The sequence below is a fragment of the Myotis nattereri genome (assembly GCF_964212035.1).
Source record: "Myotis nattereri genome assembly, chromosome: 20".
Taxonomy (NCBI): domain Eukaryota; kingdom Metazoa; phylum Chordata; class Mammalia; order Chiroptera; family Vespertilionidae; genus Myotis; species Myotis nattereri.
Genome location: NC_138096.1, coordinates 1,759,073 through 1,785,324, shown reverse-complemented (window position 1 = coordinate 1,785,324; position 26,252 = coordinate 1,759,073). Strand labels below are relative to the sequence as shown.

Here is a 26,252-nt window from a genome sequence, read left to right as displayed (position 1 = left end):
TAATGCTATTGCTAAAAGAAACAATGACAAACGTAAAAACTTTATTGGTACACATATTTCTTACATTTTAATACACAATCTGATCTTAGTTCTGGAAAAAAACCCAAAGCACTTTCCACGGCCATGATTCGCTTTACAACGTCCTCTCCCTGCACACGCGGAGCTGCCCGTCACGGGTAAGGAACGTCGAGTGTGTCCATCACCAGCTGCACAGCTTGCAGGGGGGCCGTGATTTCCTGCACGTTGTCCCTCCTCAAGACCCAGCCCGGCTGGAGCCTGTGGGAGAGCAAAGGCCTCGCATTAGCCGCGTCCTTCTCCTCAAAGAGCGACGCCCCCCCCCCCCCCCCCGCCCCCATTTCGGTGAACATGGTGGCTCCCGGCCACGCGACTGCCTGACCCGGCTCTCAGACATCACTACCCCCGACGCTCCCTCCCGCCACACCCGGCGGCGTCCCTCTCCCTCTGGCCACCTCGCAGCCGCAGCCGCTCCCCTGGGGGAGGCCACTGTCCTGGGGTGTCCTCCTGTCCGATAGCAAGTCCTCGGCCCTCGCGCTGGCTCTCCCTCTACGTGACTTCTGGAGGAGCGAGCGGGGCTGCCCTGAGGTTCATGTGGGACTTTCCTGTCTGTGTCTTCTCGCCCCAAGGTGATCGCATCCCTCTCAGGCCTCAGAGGCTAGCGCATGGGTCCTGAGTCTCAGGGCCCCTCATGTGCCCTCTGGCCTGCTCCTCCCCCCGAAGCACAGGCCTGACTCTGGGCGGCAGCACCCTGACGGCACTGCGTCCTGAGAGGCTCCCGCAGGTCCCTCTCCTCTTGGTCACGGCTGCTTCTCCATCGGCAGACACAGCTCGTGTGTGAGTTCCGCCGTCAGGACGCACGCGCAGGGACGCGGGCCGCAGAGCGCACCCTGCTTACCGTGCCACCATCCTGGCCCGGACAGGCGTTTCGGGCAGGCGGGGGAGGCTCCCAGAGTTCTGGCTCTGCTTGTGAAGTACTCGCTCGGCGTCCAGTCTGTGCTTATGAGCCGTGAGCCTGTAGATGCTGGACACGCAGTCGGCCACCTTGGACCTGCTCTGAACATCCTGAAAGAGAAAACGCACACTGATGGGAACTGAGAAGTACATTCTGCATCCCTTCCATCGAACACACGCTGTGATAAACCAGCCAGCTCCCCCGGCTCTGAGGTCGGGCTGGGGTGAAGCATAAGCTGCTTTATAAGATGATAGAGGGCAAACACTCCACCCTGGGCCCTGAAATCCACATGACACAAAGGCAAGTACCAGTCGGTGCCCTCAGCGCCCACTGTGTCCGTCACCAAGTCCTGTGGCTTCACTCCTCAGGGTGCCCACAGGTGCACAGCCCCGGCCGAGCCCGACCTCCTGCCCGACCACCACACCCCACCCTGGCCCCTTCCCTTCACACCCCCCGCCCCCAGCCGACAGGCTCCCGGAGGGCGCGCTTCCTGCGGCCGCCAGAGGAGGGTGGGAGCGTGAACTCACCGAGGCTCGGCCCGTCGCCTTCAACAGAACAGCCAGCAAGCAGCAGGTTTTGGTGAAGATGCTCCCGCTCTTGTCGGCGATCTTGTCGCCCGGCTTCTCCCGGTACATCCGCAGCAGGTCCAGCAGCGTGTCCACGCAGCCGTCCACGGCGCCCACCGCGGCCGTCGTTTTCTCGTACTGAGGAGACAGGGAGGGGAAGGGACAGTGAGCACGGGGTTCGCAGGAACCCCCAGACCGAGAGGAAGCTCAGCCCCACTCCTGGCCCACCTGCCGCGGGTGCGAACGGCTGAGTGACCTGTGACCCCCGGTCGCCCCGAGTCCCTCTCCCAGGCGCACCTGCTCCTCCTGCCCCAGAGCTGGTGTCTGGGCCCCTCCCGCTCCATGGGAAGCCCCGGGGGACAGAGCCCTCAGCTGTGGCTGGGGATGGGGTGGGGGAGGGGAGGAGCTGTCCTCTCATCCCCGTCAACTGCCCATCGCGACAGCACAGACCTGCGCCCCCCACACCCGGAACCCTGACGCCACGGGAGAGGGCAGTGCAGGTGGCGGCTGCAGCGCGTCCGGATCACCTGCTGCGGGAGGAGGCCCCTGTCCTGAGACAGCGCTGGGGGCCAGGACCGCGGGGCAGACAGAAGCGGTCCATCTCAGCCCCCCCTCCCACGCGAGCCCTCAGCTGAGGACTGAAAGCTCCCCCTCTCTCTAGAACGGGAGTAACAGCACCAACCGCCTCAGGGCCAGTGCTCAGTGAGTGCTCAGTAAGAGCCAGTTCCTCAAACACCCACGTCCAGACCAGCCCGTTCCCCTAAGAGGGCAGATGCGTGAATGTGCCTGGGCATCTGCATTCTGGTGACGAGCACACGGACACCTCACGCGCTGAGCGGACTTCCTGCGTGAGGATTTGCTCGTTGAAACGGAAAGCTACCTTGGCGACGTGCAGCAGGACTTGCACCGCATAGCTGACGACTTCCATACAAGGGACACTGCGGTTGCAGCTTCGGATCAGGAGGAATATTTTGCGAATCGCCCCGCTCTGGGCCATGTTCTCGCAGCACAGCGGGGACAGCCTCGTGACGACCTCTGGAAGGAAGAGGAGAGACTCAGCCACTCGAGGCTCCGGCCCAGCCACAGGGGCCACGAGAGCGCCCTGTGCCCGGAGGCGGACGTGGAGCGTGACCTCAGATAAGACTGTGGGCACAGGGACACGCACCCAGGTGCTTCAGGGCCTCAAGGACAGCCGACAGGTGCTTGTATGTCAACAGGTGGAACAGGGCCAGGGCGGTTCTCTTGTACAGTTTGTCTTCTTCTCGAACCTCCCCACTCAGAGCTTGAAGGCTTCTGCGAATGGCTTTAATTTTTGTACAATTATTCTTCTTCCTCAGAGCGTAGCCCCTCCACAGTGCCTGGGAGACAAACACTGCTTTTTAAAGACCATAACGGAGGATGCTGTAAGCTGGCATTTATCTCCACAAAGTAAATACCCTCCGTGAGTTTAGACGATGGATCAGACACCTGGCAACTAAAGCCTCATTCAGGTTCTAAGTCTAACAGCGAACTCAGTCTTTCTAAGAAGAAATACACGGATATTGCTGTGCACCATGGAAGCTCACTCGCTGACCCGAGGTAGCGAACTCTGCTCAAACCGCGAATGTACTTGTCATCAAACATCCATGAGGTGGATGTTTAGAGAGCGCTCCGGGACATAACATCCATGAGGCGGACGTTTAGAGAGCGCTCCGGGACATAACATACATGAGGCGGACGTTTAGAGAGCGCTCCGGGATAGAACATACATGAGGTGGATGTTTAGAGAGAGCTCCGGGATAGAACATACATGAGGTGGATGTTTAGAGAGAGCTCCGGGACATAACATCCATGAGGCGGACGTTTAGAGAGCGCTCCGGGACATAACATACATGAGGCGGACGTTTAGAGAGCACTCCGGGATAGAACATACATGAGGTGGATGTTTAGAGAGAGCTCCGGGATAGAACATACATGAGGTGGATGTTTAGAGAGAGCTCCGGGACATAACATCCATGAGGCAGACGCTTAGAGAGAGCTCCGGGACATAACATACATGAGGTGGATGTTTAGAGAGAGCTCTGGGATATAACATCCATGAGGCGGACGCTTAGAGAGCGCTCCGGGATAGAACATGCATGAGGTGGATGTTTAGAGAGAGCTCCGGGATAGAACATACATGAGGTGGATGTTTAGAGAGAGCTCTGGGATACAACATCCATGAGGCGGACGCTTAGAGAGAGCTCCGGGATAGAACATACATGAGGTGGATGTTTAGAAAGAGCTCCGGGACATAACACACATGAGGAGGATGTTTAGAGAGCGCTCCGGGACATAACACACATGAGGTGGATGTTTAAGTAAGCACTGTCTCAGGACAGGGGCTGCCTCACTGTCATGTCCATCCTCCAGGGATTCTGCAAAGCACATTCTGGCAGCTTCGTGTTTATGACGTAGCCTCTGGGCTAACCTCAGCTTTTCAAAGGGTGGGTGGCTGTTTCCAAATGGCAGAGTGCCCACAGCTGAACTGCGACCCCGAGTCCTGAGCTACAATCGCGGCGTCCGCAGCGGCTCACCTGGATCTTCACGACGCCGTGACGGAGCCGCGCCTGCTTCCTGCGGAGGAGGAACCGGCGCACGGCCGCCTGGATCACGGAGGCCGCCCTGTGCCGCCGCCGCCGCCGCCGCTCCTCAGCTTCGTGCTGGAGGTCGATGACGCTGTGACAGACCTGCACGAACCTCCTCAGCCGCAGCCTCGCCCGCAACCATCTCTGTTTAAAGCACGTGAGGATTTTACTTTGGTTTTGTGCGTGTGCATGTGTGTGTGTGTGAGTGTGCGTGTGTGTGTGTGTGAGTGTGCGTGTGCGAGTGTGCGTGTGCGTGTTTTATTGCTTTCAGAGAGGAAGGGAGCGGGGAGAGAATGAAGCATCAGTGATGAGAGAGAATCATGGATCGGCTGCCTCCTGCACGCCCCCCACTGGCGATGGAACCCACAACCCAGGCCTGTGCCCTGACTAGGAATGGAACCGTGACCTCCTGGTTCATAGGTCGATGCTCAACCACTGAGCCACACCGGCCGGGCTGCGCTGGTTTTTAATGTAAATGGATGCACATGCACATGCACATTCCTAATGACACAGACGTTTCAGTTGTAACCGGACACTGGAAACCACCTCTCAGCCTCCTCCGTGGCATCGCTCCCCCCCCCCCCCTGCAAAGCCCTCCAGGCCACGCTGGGGTGCGTGAGCATCTACATCTAACCCTGGATGCGTGGCCGTTTCGTGGTCTGTGAATCCCACCGAGCTGCAGGGTCACTCTGCAATGCACTGTCCACGCGCTATCCTGCGTGTCAGTGTCTGCTAAGTATATCGTAAGTACATACGATCAGGGTTCATATCCAGAACACATACAGACTCCAACAGCACATAAAAAAATGCCCAACAGGAACATGGGCAAAGCACATATTAGAAAAACCACGTTCAATAAAAAGCACAGCACAGAAGAATGTTAGTCCCAAAGGAAAACGAGGGAGGATTTGCCACTCGCTAAAATGGCAAAAATCAGAAAACCCGCTGCAGCCACGTGTGGGCGAGGATGCAGAGAAACAGGCCCCCAGACTTGGCTGGGAGGCGCGTCAACGAGGGCAGTGACGTCAGAGAGGAGAGCAGCTTCGTCCCCGCGTCACAGAACACCCGCCTCTCCCTAACCCACGCGCCCTCCCTCCTCCCGGCGATCCGGCAAAGGCTCGGTCTGATCTGACCTGGCTTAGCGCCCTTGGAAAGTACTTATTAAATACAAAGGTGTGAGACGCACACGTCCCAGAAGCCACTGCGAGGGCTGACCTGGATGCAGATGACGGAATCCAGGTGCCTTTCCGCGCTCCTCACGGCCGCGTGGCGCCGATACGCTCTCTGGATCCGCACGGCAGCCAGGTGGCAGCGGGCGGCGGCTGCGAAGTGGAGGAGCCTGTCGGTGGCTCTGCGCTCCGACGTCTGAAGGAGAAGAAAACATTGGTAACCAGACACTCGCCTCGTAAGACAATCAGTCCACGTCTACTCCTGTGCATCCCGCTACCAAACTGCACACATTAGCAAACTAACCTTTACATGCGAACATTCTTTACACTGTAACTAAAAAGTGCCGATCACCTCTAAAATATTTCCACTGGGCAACCCATCACTCAGAGAGTCAAGTTACATTTTGTGCATTTTACTAAATAACAGCACTTCATTTAACTGGATTCCCAAGAACAGCGAGTTAAGGCTTTGGATGTGCTCGTTATCATGAGGGAAGCGTGTGAGTATTAAACTCAAAGGCTCCCGTGTTCCAGGCACAACTGCTGGAGACGGAGGCGCTAGTCAGACCAGGTGGGAGCTGGTCTCTCCCGAGTCTCCGGAGGCCCAGCCCCATGGCCTGTGGGGGCGCCTCCTGCCTGCCGTGGCCTGGATGACCTTGACCTTCTCAATGCGGAGTGAGTGGGACCCAGGTCTGTCTTACAACACAGATCAACACAGACTCCCCCACCCACTAGCAGAGTGACCTTGGGCAAGTCACCTTGCCTCCCTGGACCTCACTTTGCTCATCTGTAAAATGGGTATGCTAATGAACACCACCTCACCGGGTTACTACCAGGATCAAATAAGTTAATACACAGCAGTACGTGTACTAAGAAGTGGCTATAATCGTAGTGGATATTACATGAGCATCAAAACTTCCAAGTAAAATTTTTATTTCTTTAATAAAAGACCATCGGTACTGCAACTATTCTAAAGATTTAATGTTAAATATTTTAAGTAGTTCACCAATTGTGGTCCACAGTATGTTTTTAAAGTGTGTGACTTTAATTGGACACAATGCTACACCGATGATCACTTTCTCCAAGTAAACGACTTATTCTGAAAGTCACTTCGAAGTTGGGTATGAGAATCTCTTATAATTGCACATATACGTAAACAAAAATACACACAAACAGTATTTTGTGATAAGTTTCAACTGAGGATGGCGATGTGTTTAAATTAGTGCCCTGGTAGGTCTTAAGCACAGTATTTTGTTCTGTTTCCTGAGGCAGCTCTTTGCAGACGAGCTGTGGTCACGCTCAGACCCACCTGCACGGCCAGGAAGTGCTCGCGAGCCTGCCTTCTACCAAGCGTGGCTCTCCATCTCCTCTGGATGGTAACGGCCGACGCCCTCACGCTCAGAAACCTGAGGTGCAGTCATGGGAGAGCAATTTCAGATCAATCTGTTCAGGAAGTATTTATCGACCCGCATTTAAATAAATACCCCCATTTAAAAAGAAAGAAAATATGTGAAAGGCAATAACAAAAGAACATAACAAAGAAAAGTATAATTTATGTTTACGTTCTAGCACCCATCGCTGTGCACATGCGCGAATGCACACACACACACACACACATGCACACACATGCCAGCACGCCCACCCTGGCCCCAGCAGGGCTGCATTACCATGCCCGCGCCCGCCTGGCCCGGAAGCGGCCCTGCACGGCCCGCACAGCCTTCAGCACAGCCAGGTACCGCTTGCGTGCCTGGCAGCCCCGAAACCAGGCTTGGATCCTGCAGGCTGCCTCCACGGCACGAGCACACCGCCTGGCTCTGTAGCTCCTCCACGCAGCCTGCTCAGCACAGAAACAGACACACGCCAGGAGGTGCTCATTTACTTACTTTTTATAAATTCGAATTTAAAAATTCGAATTTATAAATTAAAATTCTCACTTAGAAAGAATGTCACGCAATAGAGGGCCCCCGTTATCACACACCCCCCCTGCCCCCCGCCCCCCCCCACCACCCGTTCTCCCGGGAGAGCTGCGATGACACCTACGGAAATGCAACCCAATGTGTGCTGTCTCAGCTCAGTCCTTCCTGCTGCCCTTGGCTCCCTCTCAAACGCGGCATTTGGGGAGGTCAGTAACACGGCCCTACGGCCCTAAGCCAGCACCCGCTATGCCCTGCTGGTGCTCGTCTCCTAGCCGCCCAGGCACTGAGGATGGGAGCTTCCTATGGAAGTCACGTACCTGGATGGTTAAGGCGCTGGCTTTAATCCTCCGGAACTTCCGTTTCTGTAGGAATCCCCTGGCCCACGCTTGAATGACGACAACGCTGCTCCTGATGCGTAGACACGTGCGCCTCCGGAGCCTCGCGGACGCACAGGTGCGGTGGCGGCTCTGCACGGCCACCGCGTCCCTCCCCAGCAGGAAGCGTCTCCGGGCCCGCCGAGCCCGGCAGGACAGCGGCAGGGTGACCGCAGCCCTGCTCCGCCACACGAACCTGCTGCGACACACGGCCGTGCGGAGGGAGGGCCGGACGCGCAGGGCGGCAGGCTGCCAGGCTCCCAGCGTCCCTGGGGCCGTTTCCCGGAGAGCTGGCGGGCTGGTGACCGCGGCCTCCCCCTGGGAATGAGCTTCGGCCCCCGAGTGCGGCCTGGCTGCTGGGCTCCAGGCAGCGTCCTGCTGAGCTCCGGGCCCGTCACAGCGGGATGCAGGGGGCCCAGCAATGGCGGCCACCGCGCCCTCGGAGGCCTCTCCCAGCACTCGTCTCCCTCTCGGGCCTCGACAGGCAGCCTCAACAGGTGGTGCGGGTCTGCGGGCCGCTGAGCACCGCCTCGCCCCCGCCGTCCCTCGGACGTAAGGCCCGCAGTGACTCTGTACGACAGCAGCTACCCTGCCCTCGGCCCGGTCGGCGGCGCGGGCCCTGTGCGTCCGCTGCGAGGCCTGAATGCGGGTGGTGGCCCGGAGCCTGCGGTCGCTGTCCCCGTGTTCCCACAAACCTCTGCAGGAAGACTGCAGGCCGGGGGCTGCTGGGGTTCGCGCTGCCGCGGCCGCTCTGCGTCTTCTCTGAACAAAACCCGCGGCTGCTCTAAACTGGAGGAAACGCTTCCGCCTTCTGACGGCTCTGAGATGCGGCTGGACAGTGACGGCCGCCGGACGCTGCTCCCGCCGGCGCTCCCCCACCGCTGGGGCCGCAGAGCCCGCCGGCGTACAGGCCGCTGCCTTCGCGAGCGCGCGGTGCTCGGGCGCCTCGTTCTCATTTGCGCTGTGTCTGTCCTGTGTCACCCTGGGGGCCACCCGCAGCTGCTGGTGGGAGAGACGCCGCCGGTGCCTCCTGTACGCGCTCTGTATGACGGCAGCGGCCCTGTGCTGCTCCTGCGAGAGCCGTCCCGCCTTCGCTCCCTCCTGTGCGGCCGGCAGGACCTCGGTGGCACCCCTCTGCCCGACACACTCTTCTCTCCGCAGCCTCGCAGCTCGGCAGGCTCGGTACCGCCGCTGGAGCAGGACCGAGGCCTGTTTCAGGGCCTGGTACCTCGCCCGCGCTCGGTGCATCCGGAGCACGGCCTGGACCACGGTGGCTGCCCTGTGCATCTCTCGCAGCCTTCTCCGCACCAGCCAACCTCGGACCCGGGCCTGGATTTTGACGGCTGCCTCTCGTAAGCGCAGAAGTTGCCGGCGATGCTTTGCGTGAACGTTGGCTCGATACCTTCTCTGAACCCAGATGGCAGTGCTCCGGAGAGAAAGGAACCTCCTCCTCGCCAGCAGGGCCCTGAACCACCTCTGAATGACAGCTGCAGCCAGATGCAGAGCCCTCACCCGTCTCCGGGCTCTCCTGCCCCTGAACGCAGCCTGCACGCGGATGGTGCAGCGCCTCAGGCTGGCGTAGCTCTGGAGCTGCAGGCGTCCTGCCTGGGCCGCGCGGTACCGGCGCTGCACGGCTTCTGTCGCCCGCTTCAGCTGCAGGAAGTGCGTTTGCTGGCGGTACCGGCGGTAGCAGCACTGAATCAGCACCGCCGCCCTCTGCATCTGCCTCAGGGTCCGCCTCACCCGCGCTCCTCGCCAACTCGCCTGGAGAACACGAGCGGCCTGCAGGACGGCCACGTACTGCGCACGCTGCGTCCTGCCCTGGCGACGGGCCCTGAACCTCACCTGGATGACGACGGCTGCCGCCCTCACCTGGCGAAACCTGCCTTGTGCCTGGTGCATCTTAAACACGGCCTGGATGGCAATGGCGGCCGTGTGCATGCGCTGCAGCTGCCTCCTGGCTCTCAGGCCCCGATACGCCGCCTGGACGTGGGTCGCGGCCTCCTTTAAGTGGAGGTACTCCCTGCGCTGCTGGTGGGCGGCTCTCACATGCCGGTACCACCTCTGAATGGCGATGGCGGAGGCCCTGCAGGCCGCGTACCGCCTCCTGGCCCTGTGCGCCCGGTACCGGGACTGGATGACGGCCGCCGCCCTGCTGCGCTCCCGTGCGCTCTCTCTTCTCGCTCTCATCCTCCGGAAGGCAGACTGCAGAGTCACCACGGCCGCCTTGGTCTTCAGATACCAGAGCCGCTGCCTCCTCCCAAGGCGGTGGGCCCGGTAGCGGGCCTGGATCAGCCGCGCGGCCTCCCTCAGGGCTGCCCACCTCCTGCGCTGCGCGTGCATCCTGTACTGCGCCTGGATGACGGTGGCGCACTCGTGTCGCTTCTGGATCTGCCTTCTCGCTGTCCTCCCCCTCCACGCGGCCTGCAGCCTCAGCGCCGCCTGCCGAAGCCCCGCGTACACCACGCGCTGCCTCCTTCCCGCAGCCCTCGCTCTCCAACGTCGCTGCAGGGCCAGCGCGGCTGTTCTCAGCCGTCGGAACTGCCTCTGGGCCTGGGCCGCTCTGAACGCGGCCTGGATCGTCAGCGCCGCCTGCTGCTCCCTGCGGATCTGCGCCCGCACTTTCCACCCACGACAGGCAGCCTGGAGGGAAAGCGCAGCTGTCCTCGCCCTGAAGAACCGCGCCCTCAGGTCACAAGCTGTCCTGCGGGCCCGGTACCACCTCTGGATCGTGACGGCAGACCGCAGCACGGACTGGAACCGCACCCGCTCCCTGTGGCCTCGGAAAGCGGCCTGGATTTTACACGCGGCCGTGGCCTGGCGCCGGAGGAGCTGGCGAGCTCGGTAGCCTCTGTAAGCTGCCTGCAGGCGGGTCACGGCCCTGAGCACCTGCCAGCGCTTCCTGCGGCGGAGCCGTGCTTGGCGCGCGCGGTAGGCCCTCTGGATGACCAGGGCCGCCCTGCGCACCCGCAGGAAGCGCCGCCGCGCCTCTCTCATGCGGAAGCAGGACTGCAGGGTGACGGCGGCGGAACTCTGCAGCCGCAGCTGCCTGCGGACCAGGTGCCCCCTGGCCAAGGCCTGCAGCCGGATACAGGCTGCCCGCACCCGCCGGTACTCTTCCCGCCTCCGCGCGGCCGTCTTCAGGGCCCGGTACCTCCGCTGGGTGAACAGGGCGGCCGCTCTTAACCGTAAATACCGAGCACGGGTTTGTTGCATCCTCACGATGGACTGCAGCCGGACTGCGGCGTGCTTTAGGCTCAGAAACCTCCTTCTGGCGACGCACGCGCGGCAGTGGGACTGGATCTTCACGACGGATGTGCGGGCGAGACGGAACCTCCTGCGGGCCCACATCCCCCGGCACGCAGACTGCAGCACCAGCGCCGCAGCGCGCGTCTCCTGGTAGGACGCTCGGGCCCTCCTGGCTGCCATGTAAGCGCGAAAACGGACTTGAATCACGAGGGCGGCGCTCTTCATCTTCCTGTATTTCTGCAGCTGTTGATGCTTTCTTACGAGCGCCTGCAACCTGATGACCGTTTGCCTGAGGCTGAGAAACCGAGCTCTCTCTCGTCTCACTCGCCAATACGCCTGGAGCACGCAGGCCGCCCGAGTCTGTCTGCGCTGGTCCCGGGCTCTCGCGGCCCTGAAGGCGGCCTGCAGCCGGAGGGCCGCGGCCCGAGCCTGCAGGTAGCGGGTGCGCTCCGCCTTCCCCTGCAGGTGCGCGCGCCAGCGCTGCTGGATCGTCAGGACAGACGCCTTCTTCCTCTGAAACAGCTTTCGGGCTCGAAAGCCCCGAAATCGCGCCTGAATGAGGACGACGCAAGCTCGGACGTGGCGGAATCTCCGCACTTCCCTGTGCGCCCTGTACCAGGCCTGGAGGGCGGTGGCGGCCCTGTCCTCCCGGGCCCGCTTCCTGGCCCGCCACCCGCGGAAGGCCCGCTGCAGCGTCGCCGCCGCTCTCATCCGGAGCCGCTGCTGCCGGCGCCGCCGCCTCCGGAAGGCAGACTGGATGACCAGGCAGGAGGCTCGGAGCGCCCGGTAGCTCTGCTGGTCCTGTTTCCGCCTCACACACGCTCGCCAGTGCCTCTGGATGGTCACCGCGGCCCACAGGTGGCGTCTGTAAGAAGCGACGGCAGCCACCATTCTTCTCCGAGACTGCAGGACGACGGAATAATGTCTCAATCTCAGAAACCGCTTCCTGGCGGAATACCTTCTCCAATTTCTCTGCAGGAGGTAAGGACGGACAGAGTAAGGGACGTCACTTCTGTACTCGACACATTCGAATGGATTAATTTTTCAAACATACTGCTTAAAAATGAGCACGTTAAATGGACACGCAATATATTTTTGAAAAAGATACTTGTCTCTTTCGTGTGTATTTTGGTTTCTATGCTGATACAGCTATAGCCAACTCGCAAATCCTTGTCTCGGTTCTAATGAAATTACCCAAAACTGGGAACAATGCAAATATTCTTCAACAGATTAACACAGAATCAAAATGTGACAGATCCATGCAGTGGGCGTGGAGTGGAATGACCGGCCACAGGCCAGCACGGCCGAGGGGAGGCCTGAAACCTCCAGGATGAAGACACAGCAGAGGCGACAGGCAGCCTGGATGCCCCTGTGAGGAGAGCGGGCATCGCCCTGTCTGTGCCTGCGGCTGCTCACAGCCGCTCACAGGTGCCGGGAAGGCACACAACAATTGCGTCTGGTTTTTTAATTTTTGTAAGAGTTTGCGGCAAACGGATGACATATGTCAGGAAGCAAGATCTCAAATGCTCCCGAAATATTTGCTGAAGTTAATACCAGATAAGATGTAGAAGTCTAAACTACAATAATTTAAAAGATGGTCGTATTTCACTTTCTTCCTTTAAAAGTTACTGAAACTTCCTAAATTCCAAAGCGCCAGGATGCTCTACCTGAATCACCGATGCCGACTGGCTCTGCGCCTTCTCCAGCTGCTCCTGCTCCGCCCTCAGGACCGCCCTCCGCCGGCAGAGTCTACGCCAGCACCTCTGAATGACCAGCGCGGCCTGAGCGTCCTTCCGCAGCCGCCGTCTGGTGAGGAACCCCAGCACAGCAGCCTGGATGGTTCTCGCAGCTCGGTCTCTCTCCTCAGAACAAATCATTAATTAAACAATCACTGGAGACCCTAAGTTATTATTTGTAAGAAAATCATTTGTTAAATACTAATCGAATTCATCCTAGAAATCAAACACCCCCACACTTGCGTGGGACACGCTCGTAGCTGGAGTTGGAGAACGGGCACCCTGGGCACCGAGGAGTGGCCGAGAGGTGGTCGTGCAGCTACGGTTACGTGATGAAGCTAAGACTCCGAGGGATTTCGTAGGAGAAGGACCACAGACATGCTTGATGCATCACAGATCGTCAATAATCAATGGAAAAGCACTTAAGGGTGGTATGGCTCTCCGACTGTGGTCCAGTAAATTCATGCTTAACTTTCCAAAAAGGGGTGCATCGTATGGGGAAAAAAAGGAGGAAAAGACCCTGAAATAAAGATGCTCTACAGAATAAGGCCATGTTGCTTGGTTACAATTTGAACAAAAGAGTTCACAGAAAGGGAGAGGAAATGGCCCCCTTAGCACAGAGCACAGGCGGCTGCAAGCCCCGCGGTGCGGAGAACAAGCACCAATGGGAGAGGCGCTGCCAGAGCCGCCCAGCGTTCCTGCCGCGGCGGCAGCACCGGCCCTGCCTGGTGACGGGGACACCCAGGCAGAGGCTATACACGGTTCCAAACTCAGGAAAATACTTTATGTTCCTGCAACTTTTAGTCCTTTTGGGGCCACAAGGGAAATAAGAACTAACATCCGTACCCCTAGGTCCTAAACATTCTGAGAAATAAAACCATGGAAACCGCAATGCTCCCTTTAATAACAAAAGACCAACTGGGGAGCTTCGCAGACAAAATGAGCGGCTCCCTGAGCCTCAGCCCCAGCCCTGACCCCCAGCACCAGACACACCTGCTCCCTGGAGGCAGGGAGAGTCCAGAGGAGGGAAGGCGGGGCCCGTCAGGCATCCCGTCCATGTCCCACGGACCCTGCAGCCGAGGGAGGCAGGGCTGGCGGGCGGGAAGGCACATCGAATACAGGAAACCGGAAGTTAGACAGAAGAGCCATCCCCAGCTCCCTGCACTTAGCACCGGAACTCCCTGTACCTGATGGCGCCGCAGGTCTGCCCTCAGCTTGTGCTCTCTCCACGCCGCCTGGATGCGCCGCGCGGCCCGGGTTTCCCTGCGGAGGTCCAGCAGTCGCGCGCAGAGGAACGACAGGTAGGTGACGACCACCTGGGAGGAAGCGCAAGATGGAGACGGATGGGATGGCGGCAGGCCCCTCGGCCAGTCTCCGGGGCGTTTCCTCCCGGTCCCCCGGGAAGAGGCTCCTCCGCCCGCACCTTCTCGTCCGGAATCGTGTTTGACATGTCCGCGTGCTGCACCATAGCAGGGATCCCGCCGAGGTCCCTGGCCGCAGAGCTCACCAGCTGGAAGTTCCTCCTCTCGTTTTCCAGGAGCTCCCGGTGCAGCTCGGGGGCTTTCCCTGCTGCGAGAAGACAGCGATGAGACGGCTCTGCCAACGGGCAGGCCTGGCACCATCAGCGCGCACCACGCCCACCGACCGCCGGCACTGACCCAGCTCCAGGGCTTTCAGGGACAGGTCCAGGCAGCTCTCGTCCGACTCGGACGAGGAGTTGAGGACCACGGAGCCCGACTGCGTGCACTCCACGGTCTGCGAGGTCCGCTGGCGAATGGCGTCCAGCGGCACACAGCGGGGGTGATAGTGGTGGATCAGGTAGCACAGCACGCGGCCGTCCGAGAAGGACACCGTGAAGTTCTCCACCTGGGGGGGGGGGGGGGGGCGCAGCCGGAAAGGGGTCAATTGCCTTTGGAGAGAAGCACGTTTCCTTTCTTTTTAATCCTCAGCAAGACTGACTTGAAGACACGGGGCTACACGAGAGGAAGGACCTACCTTGAGGCTGTAGAAGGCACAGACGGCCTGCACCCACTCCATCAACAGCCTGATGCTTTCGGGACGCTGCTCCGAGGAGCCGCTCGGCCTCGTGTCCGTCTTCTCACTGGGAACAGCGTCCGCAGGGCGGGAGCGTGCAGGCGTGCTTCTCTTCACCCTCCACGTGCGCTTCAAAAAGTCGATTTCTTCTTTTAACTCATCTAAATTAAGAGAAATGTCCACCTGAAACAAGAGAAAACAACTACCTTAGTCCTTTAAGAAGGTAACAGGCCTTTCGATAGGGTATCGCTCTCACCCACAGAAGCTAAAGACCAGCATGTCCGCACGGAGGCGATGGGAAGGGCGGGGGTTCCGTCCACGGGGTTTCGGGCCACACCAGCCTGGGTCCCAGGCTCATGTCCACTCCCCACCCGGATGTGCCTTTCCCTTCGGCTCCTTCTCCTGGGGGCGAGGTCGAGGGTGGGGTGCTGTGAGGTTAGCCCCGTTCCCGGGACAGCAGAGCAGCTGGAAGTCACAGTTCCCACTGTCGGTCTAGGCGACTGGATGGGAAGACGCGCTACCTGGAACGCCAGGGCTATTTTCCACAGCAGCGCGAGGGTTTTCTCCCGGTGCCTGTCCACAATGTCCTTGGCCAGGATCGCGCCTCCTGCAGGTGAGACATCCGTGAGCACCGCGTGGGGCCAGGGCCCTCGGGGAGCGGCCGCTCGGGCTCCCCCTGCGCTCGGGCTCCCCCTGCCCTCGGGCTCCCCCTGCTCTCGGGCTCCCGCTGCTCTCGGGCTCCCGCTGCTCTCGGGCTCCTCCTGCGCTCGGGCTCCCCCTGCTCTCGGGCTCCCCCTGCTCTCGGGCTCCCCCTGAGCTCGGGCTCCCCCTGCTCTCGGGCTCCCCCTGCGCTCGGGCTCCCCCTGCTCTCGGGCTCCCGCTGCTCTCGGGCTCCCGCTGCTCTCGGGCTCCCCCTGCTCTCGGGCTCCCCCTGCTCTCGGGCTCCCCCTGCGCTCGGGTTCCCCCTGCTCTCGGGCTCCCCCTGCGCTCGGGCTCCCCCTGCTCTCGGGCTCCCCCTGCGCTCGGGCTCCTCCTGCGCTCGGGCTCCCCCTGCGCTCGGGCTCCCCCTGCGCTCGGGCTCCCGCTGCTCTCGGCTCACCCTGCTCGTCCTCTAATGGGATCCCGCGGGCCCGCAGGGCCTGCAGAGCAAGGTCGACGTTGTGCATCTTCTGGAGACGGCTGATGGCGGGGATGCGGAGCTGCTTCGAGAGGTCCCAGTTCCGTGTGAGCAGCTCCATGGTTCGCCTACCAAACGGGAGGGGTTTTCAGATGAGAGTGTGACATGAAAAGGTAAGGGGAAAAAGCCTCATTTAAACATGGTCACCACCCGCATAACCCTCCCTCCCCCAGGTTAGACGGTTCTGGGTTAGAAAGACTCTAAAACATTCTCCTGGAACTCGGTTGCTCCAGTCAGCAACCTGGAGGCCACGCCCGCCTTCCCCGCGGGACCTGGGTGCTCACAGCCATTCTGAGGCTTCCGGTTTGATACGGAGGAACGATCGTGCGATTGGACGCCGGACCCCGAGTGGTACCCTAATTCCAGTGTAGAACCGGCCAGGCCCGTTTCCTTCCTCGTCCTACTCCTCCTCGTGTGGAATGAGGGCGGTGCTAACACTGGTCTCGAACGCTGTGGACTCGTGCGACCACTGCAGACACTTACCCCGACGTCCGATGCCCCCCAACCCCCGTTCTAGGCACCGGGGGTTCCTCCTCGCAGAAACACTGGACAGGAGGCGGTGTCTGGGCCTAAAATTGACCCCATTTTCCCAAAAGTGTTGCTGAGTCTTATTCCCATTTTTTAACCTAAATTCATTTCCTAACATGAAAAAGCAATGAAGGCTGTGCAACCACAGGAAACTGCTTTCAGAACATCTCAGCAGTTCCTCAGGAGCCCGATTCTGTGTCTTATACTCACACGAGGCGCACCCCGCACTGCAAGTCCACAGCGAGGTTCGTGACGGCAAAGTCAAACTCGTCCAGGGGCGTCTGGACGTGGCTGACGGGCAACCCCAGCCAGCTCAGGTGGCGGGACAGGTCGCCTTCCCCGCTGAGGAAGCCCCGCGAGAACGCCAGCAGGACGTCTCTGCTAGCCTGTGGGGAGCCGGCGCAGGCGTCAGACTCCACTCTCTCCACCATTCCCACATGGCAGCCTTCAGGCATTCACTCCAATTAATAACTCTCTCCAGGAACGAGCGTGGTTGGCTATGCGCCCGCTAGGAAAGACCTGGGCAGCCCCGTCGGCTCACCTCCAGGTTAGAGCAGGGCTGGCGGCTCAGTCAACCCTCAAACAGAGGGGAGCCGCTGGGAGGACTCGCTGGGCACGCCTCTGCCCCCCACCCCCACCCCGCTCCTCGAGAAACTCGCTTTCTAGAGAAAACGCGCGACAGGGCCAGCCCGAGCCTCAGGGGGGCTGTGCAGCCAGACAGGAGGGGAGCCACACCTTGAACTCCGCGTCCTTGCAGAAGAGACAGGGGTCGTGGTCGATGAGCCGCGAGAGCTTCGCGCGATCCAGGAAGCAAACCAGCAGCAGCAGCTTCTTCAGGGTGAAGGCAGACAGCGCCTCCTCGTGGCCTAGGGGCGGCACAGCAAGCGCGCAGGTGAGCCTGGCCGGACCTTCCCCGTGACCGTGACGACGAATGTAAGAGTGACACAACGGGCCTTCTCAGGGCTCTGCACGCGTGGCTGGAGGCCCTGACTCACACCAGGGGCAGGAACAGGGAGCATTTCCAACGCAGGCGTGAGGGGGAGAGGCGCAGAGGCACCGCGTGCTTTAGTCCACCTCCCTCCACGAATCCTAACGAGCACTATGCCACCAGCACCAGCCCAGGGGCCGTGTGTACAACAGACACTCAAGCAGATACGACCTCCACAGGCTACAGCCCCGGAGCGGAGGAGGGTGGGGAGCGGGGGGTAGGGGAAGACAGCAGAAAGGCAGAAGGAACTAGGGGGAGAAAATGCGGGGAATGTGAGGGTGGGGGTGGGGTGGGAAGAGGGCCCTATTGATGCTGTCTCCCCAGCAGGTGACTTCAGAGGCAGGAAGAGTGAGACGCAGCCATCTCTACGCTCCCCTGGACGCTGGACGAGGAGAAGGCGGTGGAGGCAGACTGCTCACCGTCTCGGTACAGATGGGGGACGGAGGGGTGTCGGTACTCGGCGGCAATGTCCGGGTTCCACAGCAGGCGGCTCAGAATAAACACCGCCAAGCCCGTGACGTCACTGTTGTCTTCCAGCGCGATGAGCTCCCCGAACACTGTCTGGGAGGGAATCAGAGCCACAGTCAGGACTGGCACCTCAGAGAGGCAGAGGGTGTGGGGGAAGGCGGACGGTGACCTTCGCTCTCAGGCCGCCCCGCTCTCCCTCTGCAGGAGGGACGGGACCCGTGGCTGCCGAGCCGCCTCTGCACACTGCGACGCGTCCGACTCAACCGGCTTTAACATTCTCAACACGACTGAGCCTTGAACGACGGGAAAACCTCCAGTTCTGGTGCCACTTTTACGCCCGGTGTTCAGAATGGCTGCCCTGCCTCAGCCGGGGTGGGGCCACAGCCCGGCCAGGGCTGGCACGCAGGTGTTACCAGGTTTCAATTAGAAAATGGACTTAAACAGCCTGGTTTTGTCAAAAAGGAGCTTGCTCTACTTGTTAGTCTATCTAGCTCCGCATTATACATGTTTCAGAAACTAACAAAAAAGTGACGGTAAAACTACGCGGCGATGATCTACACTGGCTGGTCCCCGACTCAGGAGCACTTTCATTTTAAACGGGAAGAAAAAGCTAACGAAATGCTTTCCTAAGTGAAACCCTATTTTATTTTGAAAGTCTCCTAAAAGCATGTTTCTACAGTGCAGTCTTTGCCCAGCCGAAGGGAGTCCTCACCTCCAGACCAATGCGCAGCCACAGGGGGTTGTAGGACAGCAGCCAGTTGAGGACTTTCTGCCGCTCTCCTGAAACGCAAGCAAACAGCGCAGCTCAGACCAGTCACCCGCCTTCGCGGAGGAATCAGCGGGAGGAAGGGCAGGCACGTCTGTGAAGTTACTTTAAATAAACCAACTGCCACTCAATACACATGACAGCATTGAACATGCGCAATGCAGGCAGCACAGCCCGTCCCGTAGGCGTGTAACCCTGACACGGCGAAGCCTGTTTACAGGAGGAGCCCTCGGGCTGGTCACCACGTACCCACGTCCTTCCAGAGGTGCCTGTCTCTCCGGACAGCTAGCCGCCGGGCGGCGATCTCCCCCTCGAGCTTCCTAATGGCCTTCACCATGCTCTCGGAGGTGAACAGGCGGCAGGCGGCGTGGCGCAAGTGGTTCAGTCGGCGCCGGGCCGTGTACGCCCGGAGCGACGCCTCCTCCTTCGTGGGGGCTCTGGGCACACTCAGCTTGTGGTGGCTCTCCCCGCCCAGGAGGAGGGAGGCGGCATTCACTGGGAGGGAGGGAGAGAGAAGGGCCTGGTCAAGGAGAGGCACAGGCGCCCTCGCACCCAGCAGGGAACGCAGTCGCCCACAGTCGCCCACAGTCACGGCCGCCCTGCCACACGCTCTCCTCTCTTCCATCTCAAAGCAAAGGTGTGGCCGTTCACTGGGCCTGGCCCGGAGGCCCATCTACCACTGCAACCTGTTGGTGCCACCCCAAGCCTCGCCACGCCTCCCAACCGCCGCCGCCACCCACTTCAAACACTCTCTTCTCGGACCCAGACCAGGGGAGAGCCTCCTCGCTGGTTTCTCTGCCTCCACCCTCTTGGTAAATGACAGACACGCTCCTAGGGAGTGCAGGTTTTTAAATCAATTCCATTTTGAAATGCGATTTGCGTTTTTATCCAACACAGTTCTCTCCAGAAGGGAACGAACATAACAGGCTCTGTTTCCTTGGAGACCATCTAACCCAAGTCCTTCGATGTCAAAATCCTGCACGTGAAGAAGGTGGAGACAACATGCCCCTGCGATGAGGCCACGCAAGCCGCCTGTGTCTCCCAGGATTCCTGCCTGCGACGGCTCGGAGTGGCCGCGGCTCCCTGCACCTGACCGACGGCATTAGAATAACCCACCTGCTAATTGCACTGGCTCGTGTGTAAGAACGAAAAGTGAGACGAAAATGCCAGGTTCCGTACGTTCCGTCCAGAATTCCCTAAAAGCTCTCCCTGACACAATCTTCAGCGTTTCTGTCAATAAATGACTGAGCATGCCATTGCTATAATCAATGACTGGAGCATGCCATTACTGTAATAAATGACTGGAGCGTGCCATCACTGTAATAAAACATGTGCCATTAAAAAGGCAAACGCCGTGGCGGACCCCATCTGCGGAACAGGGTGCTGGTTCCCTGACGCAAGGACTCGGCGCTTACCTTCCGAGACGTGTGTCTTCACGGCGAAGTCGTCGGGCGTCAGGATGAAGTTCAGCCACCACGTGAGGCCCTGCTGCTGCTTCTCCTTCCAGCGCTCATCGTAGAAGATGTTCTTCGCGGCGAACGGCATCGGGTGTCTCGGGATGTCTGAGGGCGCAAGGGGTCAGGGCCTGAGACCTTTTCCTTTACATCGTTACAGGACACACAGCAACAGAGCATCCTGACTAGCAAAGGTGCCCGAGGACATGGAATAAGGGTTTCTGGCCCCTGCTCGCTGGAGACGGTGGGGAGCACGTGGGGTATGAAACGCAATCCAAGTACCAAGGGAGAGCGAGGCAGCCCCTGCTGATTTAACAACCCCGCGTCCCAGGAGGGGGTTCATGAGACTGAGAAAACACCCTCATTGTGACTGAATACACACTTTCCCGGGTCTCCGCGGCTTTCCTTCAACAAACACATTGTTCAATCCGTTCCCACTGGAAACACACTTCCTGCTCCATTCAACGTCAGTTTCCCAGGACTGTGAAGGCCAAAGACACTTGCCTGTTTTCAAGCGTTTTATGAAGGTCAAACTAGCCTGGGCCACAGGAACCATGCGTGGGGTCCGTTTGTGTGTTTTAGAGTTAGGAGTTTTGAATGCTAAAGAATCTAAAATAAATTATAAAGCAGAAGAAGAGCATTAAAAAGTGAACTGAAATCCCTGAATGAATGTTCTAGTTAGACGCGGCTGCTCCACGGTCCTGTCCATGCAGCGAACGGTAGCGACACGAAGCGCCAGGCCCGAGCTGCGCCGCGGCGGGTCCCTCACCCCCTCAGTGGACGTGAGAGGCTCCGGCTCGGGCAGGAGGCAGAGGAAAGGGGTCGAGACCAGAGACCCAACGCGAACAGGAAGCTGTCAGAGGCCACGTCAGCCACGATGAGCAGCAGCTGCCACAGAAGCAGTGGAGACAGATGAGAGTAACAGCCCAACCACTGGGTCTTCCTGGGGGGCAGGGGGGGAGGCGGAGGCCTCAGGAGAAGAGAAGGGAGGTGGAGGCAGCTGCAGCGAAGCCACAAACCAGGAAAAGGGAGCTGAGCTGAAAGGCTTAAGGGCTTCCTTGAGGTCGGAGGTCATGAATTGATTTATTATTTTAAATCCTCACATGAAGTGTATTGATTTTAAAGAGAAAGGAAAGGAGGGAAGGCAGGCGGGAGGGAGGAGAGAGGGAGGAGGAGAGAGAGAAACATCGATGTGAGAAACACCCATCAGTTGCCTCCCATTTGCGACCCAACCAGAAATCAAACCCACAACCTGGGTACGTGCCCTGGCTGGACCGGGTACGTGCCCACCACCTTTCAGTGAATGGTACAATGCTCCCACCCACTGAGCCACCCGGACAGGGCAGAGGTCACGCATTGAAAGACCCACCGGCAAGGAGCAGGCAGAGTCCGCAGCGTGGGACTGGGGTTGGGATTTTCTAGGCAAGCACAGCGAGGGGAAGGACGTGTGCGTGATGAGTGATGGAGTCCACGCTGAGGGAGACCGGAAGTGGAGGCCGCAAGTGTGTGTGTGTGGGGGGGGGGGGGATGAAAGGACTGCAGGTGCTGGAGGGTAGGAGGATGCTGGAGCCGGAGAGATGGCGAGTGGGGAGGGGGAGGCTCTCAGGAGGGCGTGGCCCCGTCTTGCACTGTGTCCCACCTCCCGCTACGCAGACGGGGAACCGCGGCGGGCAGGTTAATGCAAGCCCAGCAGCAGCCAGTGTGAGACCCAAAGCAGCAGAAAGCGCGGCCTTTATGAGTGACGTTCTCAGGGACAACTCACCGGCTTTCTTCTTGGGGTGTGGCCTCCCTCGGCTGCTCCGACACTGGGAGGCGGGCGTCAGGGGCGCGTTTGTTTTCTTAGCAGTGGAGGCTCCAGACTCCGCGGGAGTAAAGTGGATCCTTTTGCTTTCTCGTTCTCCTGCGTGTCCTGTGCCCGCGCTCGCCCCAGCTGCGTCCTCCCCGCCTCCTCCGCTCTTTCTCTTCCGCGCCTGGAAGGCGGCCTTGCAGGAGGGAGCTGCTCTTCTGCACCCCTCAGGGTTGCCCCCCGCGGGATCTATAACCGGGAGGTAAGGATGAAGAGCGTCCTCCTCCTCCTCCTGGTCGTCTGCTGCGTTTCTGCAGTCGCCCACCGCGCTGCGGAGGCATCGCCTGGCCTTCGGCTCGCTGGGCTCCGTGCCGCGCTCTCTGGGGCCCGCGGGCTTCGGTTTGGTAACGGTGGCCGAGAGTATGGGGCGTCTCCGGGGCTGTGCACCGTGGGCCTGTCCAGCAGTATCCTGAGCTGCGGGGAATGCAGGCTGCTTCTGTTTTGTAAAACTGTGACCATCTGGTATCATTTCCAAAGCCTCGGGTTCTGCAAAAACAGCTTTGGGAGAGTTTGCACCCTGATTTCCAGGAATAAACGGTAAAACTTCGTTTTTTCTCTGCCCCGGAGGAGACAGCGGGGCCTGAGAACGTTCTTTTGACAGCGGTGATAACTCACAAGTTGGTTGAGAGAGAGATAAATACGGCATATTATCTCTGACAAATTGATTTGGGGATACAAATGGATTCACTGACTCTGATTCTAGCTTCTGATTTAGTCCATAATTTTCCTTAAGGAAGGAATCGGGACTTAAAACTGTCCGATAAATTCCATGTATAGTGTTTGATTCCAAATGCCGGGGCTTTGAATCATCTTTGAGAAACGTATCTGGTGAAATGCACGGCACTGATTCTAGTTTATTACTAGCTCTGCGGCTGTTCTTTACAAAGGAATCTGGACTTAGAAAATCCCCTTGGCTCTGGGTAATGTTCCAAGTGGAAGAACAGTTTGGGGTAAGACTACGTTTACCATCCTCTTCAATCTGGCCATTGATACCAGTCAAGGAGTCAAAGGAAGTTTCCGTTATGACTTTCCCATTAAACTCTTTGCGCATGTGCGCCCCTTCCAATGCCCACAGCTCCCCGCTCTCAGGGGAATGGAGCGATGTGTAGGTGGTGGACCGCCGGACACAGAGTGGCAAGCACGTGTCCCTGTGGCATTCTTTGAAAGTGGGGCTAATGGGGGAAATGGGTATTTTATTCTCTTGGAGGATGAGAGAATTGTTTTCTGTTGGGGAACAGCCTTCATTCCCACCCAAATTTTCACAAGCTTGTAGAGGGCTCCTAACTCTGTCAGCTTTGGGGGGAACGCTGAACGTCTGATTAACATTCTGAATATTTGAAATTCTTTTCTTATGGCTTGAAGAGGACGAAACTTTCTTCTTTTTAATGGTATCCCAAAGACTCCTCTGCAAAAATAAGCAAAACGGACAGATTAAGTTGATGGCTGCTGTATGTTACCTTTAATCAGAAAATTTATGTACGTCACTCACTTCAACAAGAGTGTTATCAAAATAATTTTTACACATTATCATTTTGTTAGAGTAAACCACAGAATGATTAAAAGTTATTACCTTTTTCTTTCTTGGCTCTTCTGCATTTCCTAGTAATATAACTTCATGTTTCAGAATATCATTTACAAGAAATGTCAGGATCTCTCTCACTCGGCCTTCTTTTACTGGTGTCCAGTTAACAGAAATAACAATTTTTTCCTTAGGCTGTAATCAAAAGGGTATGTTTAAATTACTGTAACAGTAGACTATGAATAATAATAATACACCACTCAGACTACAGTGCAAGATTAGTAACCGTTACTCACCAACACTCTACACTATAGTAACATTTAAGTCAAATATACTTTCCTAACCTCGCTCATTTTATTACAAAAAAAAAAAGCTACTGGTAATAACAAGGTTCACAATAAAATAAAATGGCAACACGATCTTAACTGTAAACAAAGCAATGTCACAGTCTCCAAATCATGTTTCATTATCAGTGGTTTTTAAAACATAAATCATGTATTTCTACTCCTTTAGGATATGCATACTACTTCCAGTTGGACTATAGAAGAATTTGCATTATTAAGACTTTTGCACCAAAAAATTTTGAAAAGAATCAACTAAGCTCCTTCTCGCAGGAGCTTCTGTGAGCACAGCCTCGTCACCACCAATACTTGTTAAACGCCACGTTCCAGGCACAGTCTGGGGCGCCTCCTAGCACAGCTTCCACGCTCACAGGCCCGGGAAGCAGTGCTGTGACCACCACCTCTCACGGGCCAGGTGACCAGAGGCCAGGAGACCAGGGGCCAGGATGCCTTCCATGTTCTACTTTCTGTATTTCAGTCAGAACCAGAACCCAGGCAGTCGGACCCCAGAGTTCAGAATTGGGCATCTACACCCCGCACGCAGCCTGAAACCCTGCCAGGATGGAAAAAACTCCGGGGCTGTGGTTGTTCCGGGCAAAAAAAAAAAAAAGGCAAGTTATTTTCAAGCAAAAACTGTCAAACATCAGAAACATCTGGTTAAAAAAATACACAAAACAATGAACTCAATCAAACAGTACATTCTAAAACAAGCAAAAAAAAAAAAAACCCCAAACAAAACCAAAACAAAAAAAACCCCATTCATTCCACATAACAAAAAGGAATTATTCTGCAGGTAGGAAACTGGGGATCTAGGATCCCCGAGAACTGGAGGGGAGGCGGGGCCCCAGGGGCAGAACCCCAGCTGACACCCAGGTGGGCGACCTCGGCTCCGGCCTTGGGGCGGGGCCTCCCCTCTTGAACCCCTGGGACCCGCGGGTGAGCCACACATTCGGAGAGACGTTCCCCCGGGTGGAAAGGCCGCCGCGGCCCGAAGAACTGACAGTCGATGGGTTTCGGTAACAAAGACGGGAACAGGGCTCTAGCCAGCGCCATGCAGAAGAGCCACCGGGGAAAATCCCGGGAAACCCCAAGTGATGGGATGAAACGCGATCCGTGCACCGAGAAAACTCCAGGAGTTCATCCCAAGCGCCCTCTAGCCGCGATGCCTGAGGTCTCGACTTTTCATGGCTGATGCACAAGAACTTTCAGAATTTTTAAAAATTGAAGTCTGAGGCACTGACCTCTCTTGCCTTAGATTGTCAAATTAAAAAAAACCAAACAAACAAAAAAGACAATAGCCAACACAACAACAGCGGTCCGGGGTGAATGAATCACAATCATGCCTATTTCTATTGTTAGTCAGATCAGCAAAAAAAATATATTTTGGGGGGGATCAGATTAGCAAAAATTATATTTTGGGGTGTGCGCTGCAGAATTTTGGTAGTTAGCATACGTGTGCCCGGAGGCGAACCGGGTGGCGCATCGCTGCTCCATTCAATAGGCTCTGGAAATGCGGCCAGGGATGCTCCGCGCATGCGCGCTGGGGTGCGGTCCCCCACCCTCATCCCCCTCCCGAGACCGGGGACCGGGATGTCCCCCGAGTGGGCAGCGGAGACCTGGCTCCGTCCTCTAGGGCCCCCCGCGTCTGTCTTTTCCTCTCCGGGCTCCACCCCGACCCCCACCGGGCCGCGGGGTGACGGCGGGGACGGGGCGAGCGCCCGCCCGCACACCCACCTGCAGCTCGAAGGCGCGCGGGCAGACGCGGAAGCCGCGGTCGGCGGCGGGCCCGCGGGGCACTGTCACGGCGGCCGCCTCGGCGTTGGGGTTGAGCACGGCCAGCGGCAGCGTCCGCGAGGCGCCGGGGCGCAGGTCCCCGAAGCACACGAAGGGCCGCGGGCAGAAGTGGCTGAGGATGAGCACGGGCGGCGGCCCCCGCCCCGAGGCGCCCGCGCCCCCGCAGCCTCGCCGCGCCGCCATGCAGCCCGGGCCGCCCCGCAGAGAAAGCCAGTCGCCTTGTCCTCCTCTCCCAGGCGCCCGCACCCCAGAAACGAACGGAACGACACCCCAAAACACTCGCCGACACAACACGGGCGATACTAGCGGTGGCGTCGGCCTCGGCTTAAACTTCCCTCCTCCACCAATGGGCACGCGCGGCCCCGCCCATGTCCCTCGCAGAGCCAATCAGCGAGCAGCGGCGCCGTCAAACCTCCTCAGGGGCCAATCGGAGGGCGGGACGGCCGAGCCAATGAGGCGGCAGCGCTTCATTTAAATGATGGCTCTGTCGCGCTCTCCGCGGGGGGGCCGCAAACCGAGGCGGGGTCTTTGCGACACCTGGAAACCCGTTGCTTAGAGACGGAATCCGCCTTTTGGTTTTGCAAAGAGCTGGTGTCGAGGGGAAGACAGGGGTGGCGGCAGCCTTTCCACCGGAGGTAGAGCCACCCTTGCGGTTGCCAGGGGCAACCTCGGGCAAAACCGTTCAGGAGCCTAATGTGGCTGAGCCCAGAGGTATAGTCATTCATTGGGCTTTTTTCTCGCGGTTTCCACG

At 58.5% G+C, this 26,252-nt stretch overlaps 1 protein-coding gene across 1 annotated transcript; it reads right to left on the bottom strand.

Moving 5' to 3' along the window:
• Nucleotides 1–4: 4 nt before the first annotated feature.
• ASPM (assembly factor for spindle microtubules) lies at nt 5–25,684 on the bottom strand (the record flags this gene model as incomplete). Its single annotated transcript, XM_081114261.1, has 26 exons — nt 5–276; nt 914–1,080; nt 1,498–1,674; nt 2,417–2,571; nt 2,702–2,894; nt 4,092–4,286; nt 5,358–5,507; nt 6,621–6,717; nt 6,979–7,145; nt 7,545–11,822; nt 12,518–12,712; nt 13,774–13,902; nt 14,010–14,155; nt 14,245–14,452; nt 14,582–14,803; nt 15,142–15,227; nt 15,720–15,865; nt 16,536–16,711; nt 17,061–17,191; nt 17,733–17,874; nt 18,494–18,561; nt 18,797–19,042; nt 19,963–20,109; nt 21,764–23,252; nt 23,418–23,561; nt 25,442–25,684. The coding sequence occupies 26 exons, from the start codon at nt 25,682–25,684 to the stop codon at nt 171–173; spliced, it is 9,603 nt and encodes a 3,200-aa protein (XP_080970387.1). The 3' UTR covers nt 5–170.
• Between the last annotated feature and the right edge of the window lie 568 nt (nt 25,685–26,252).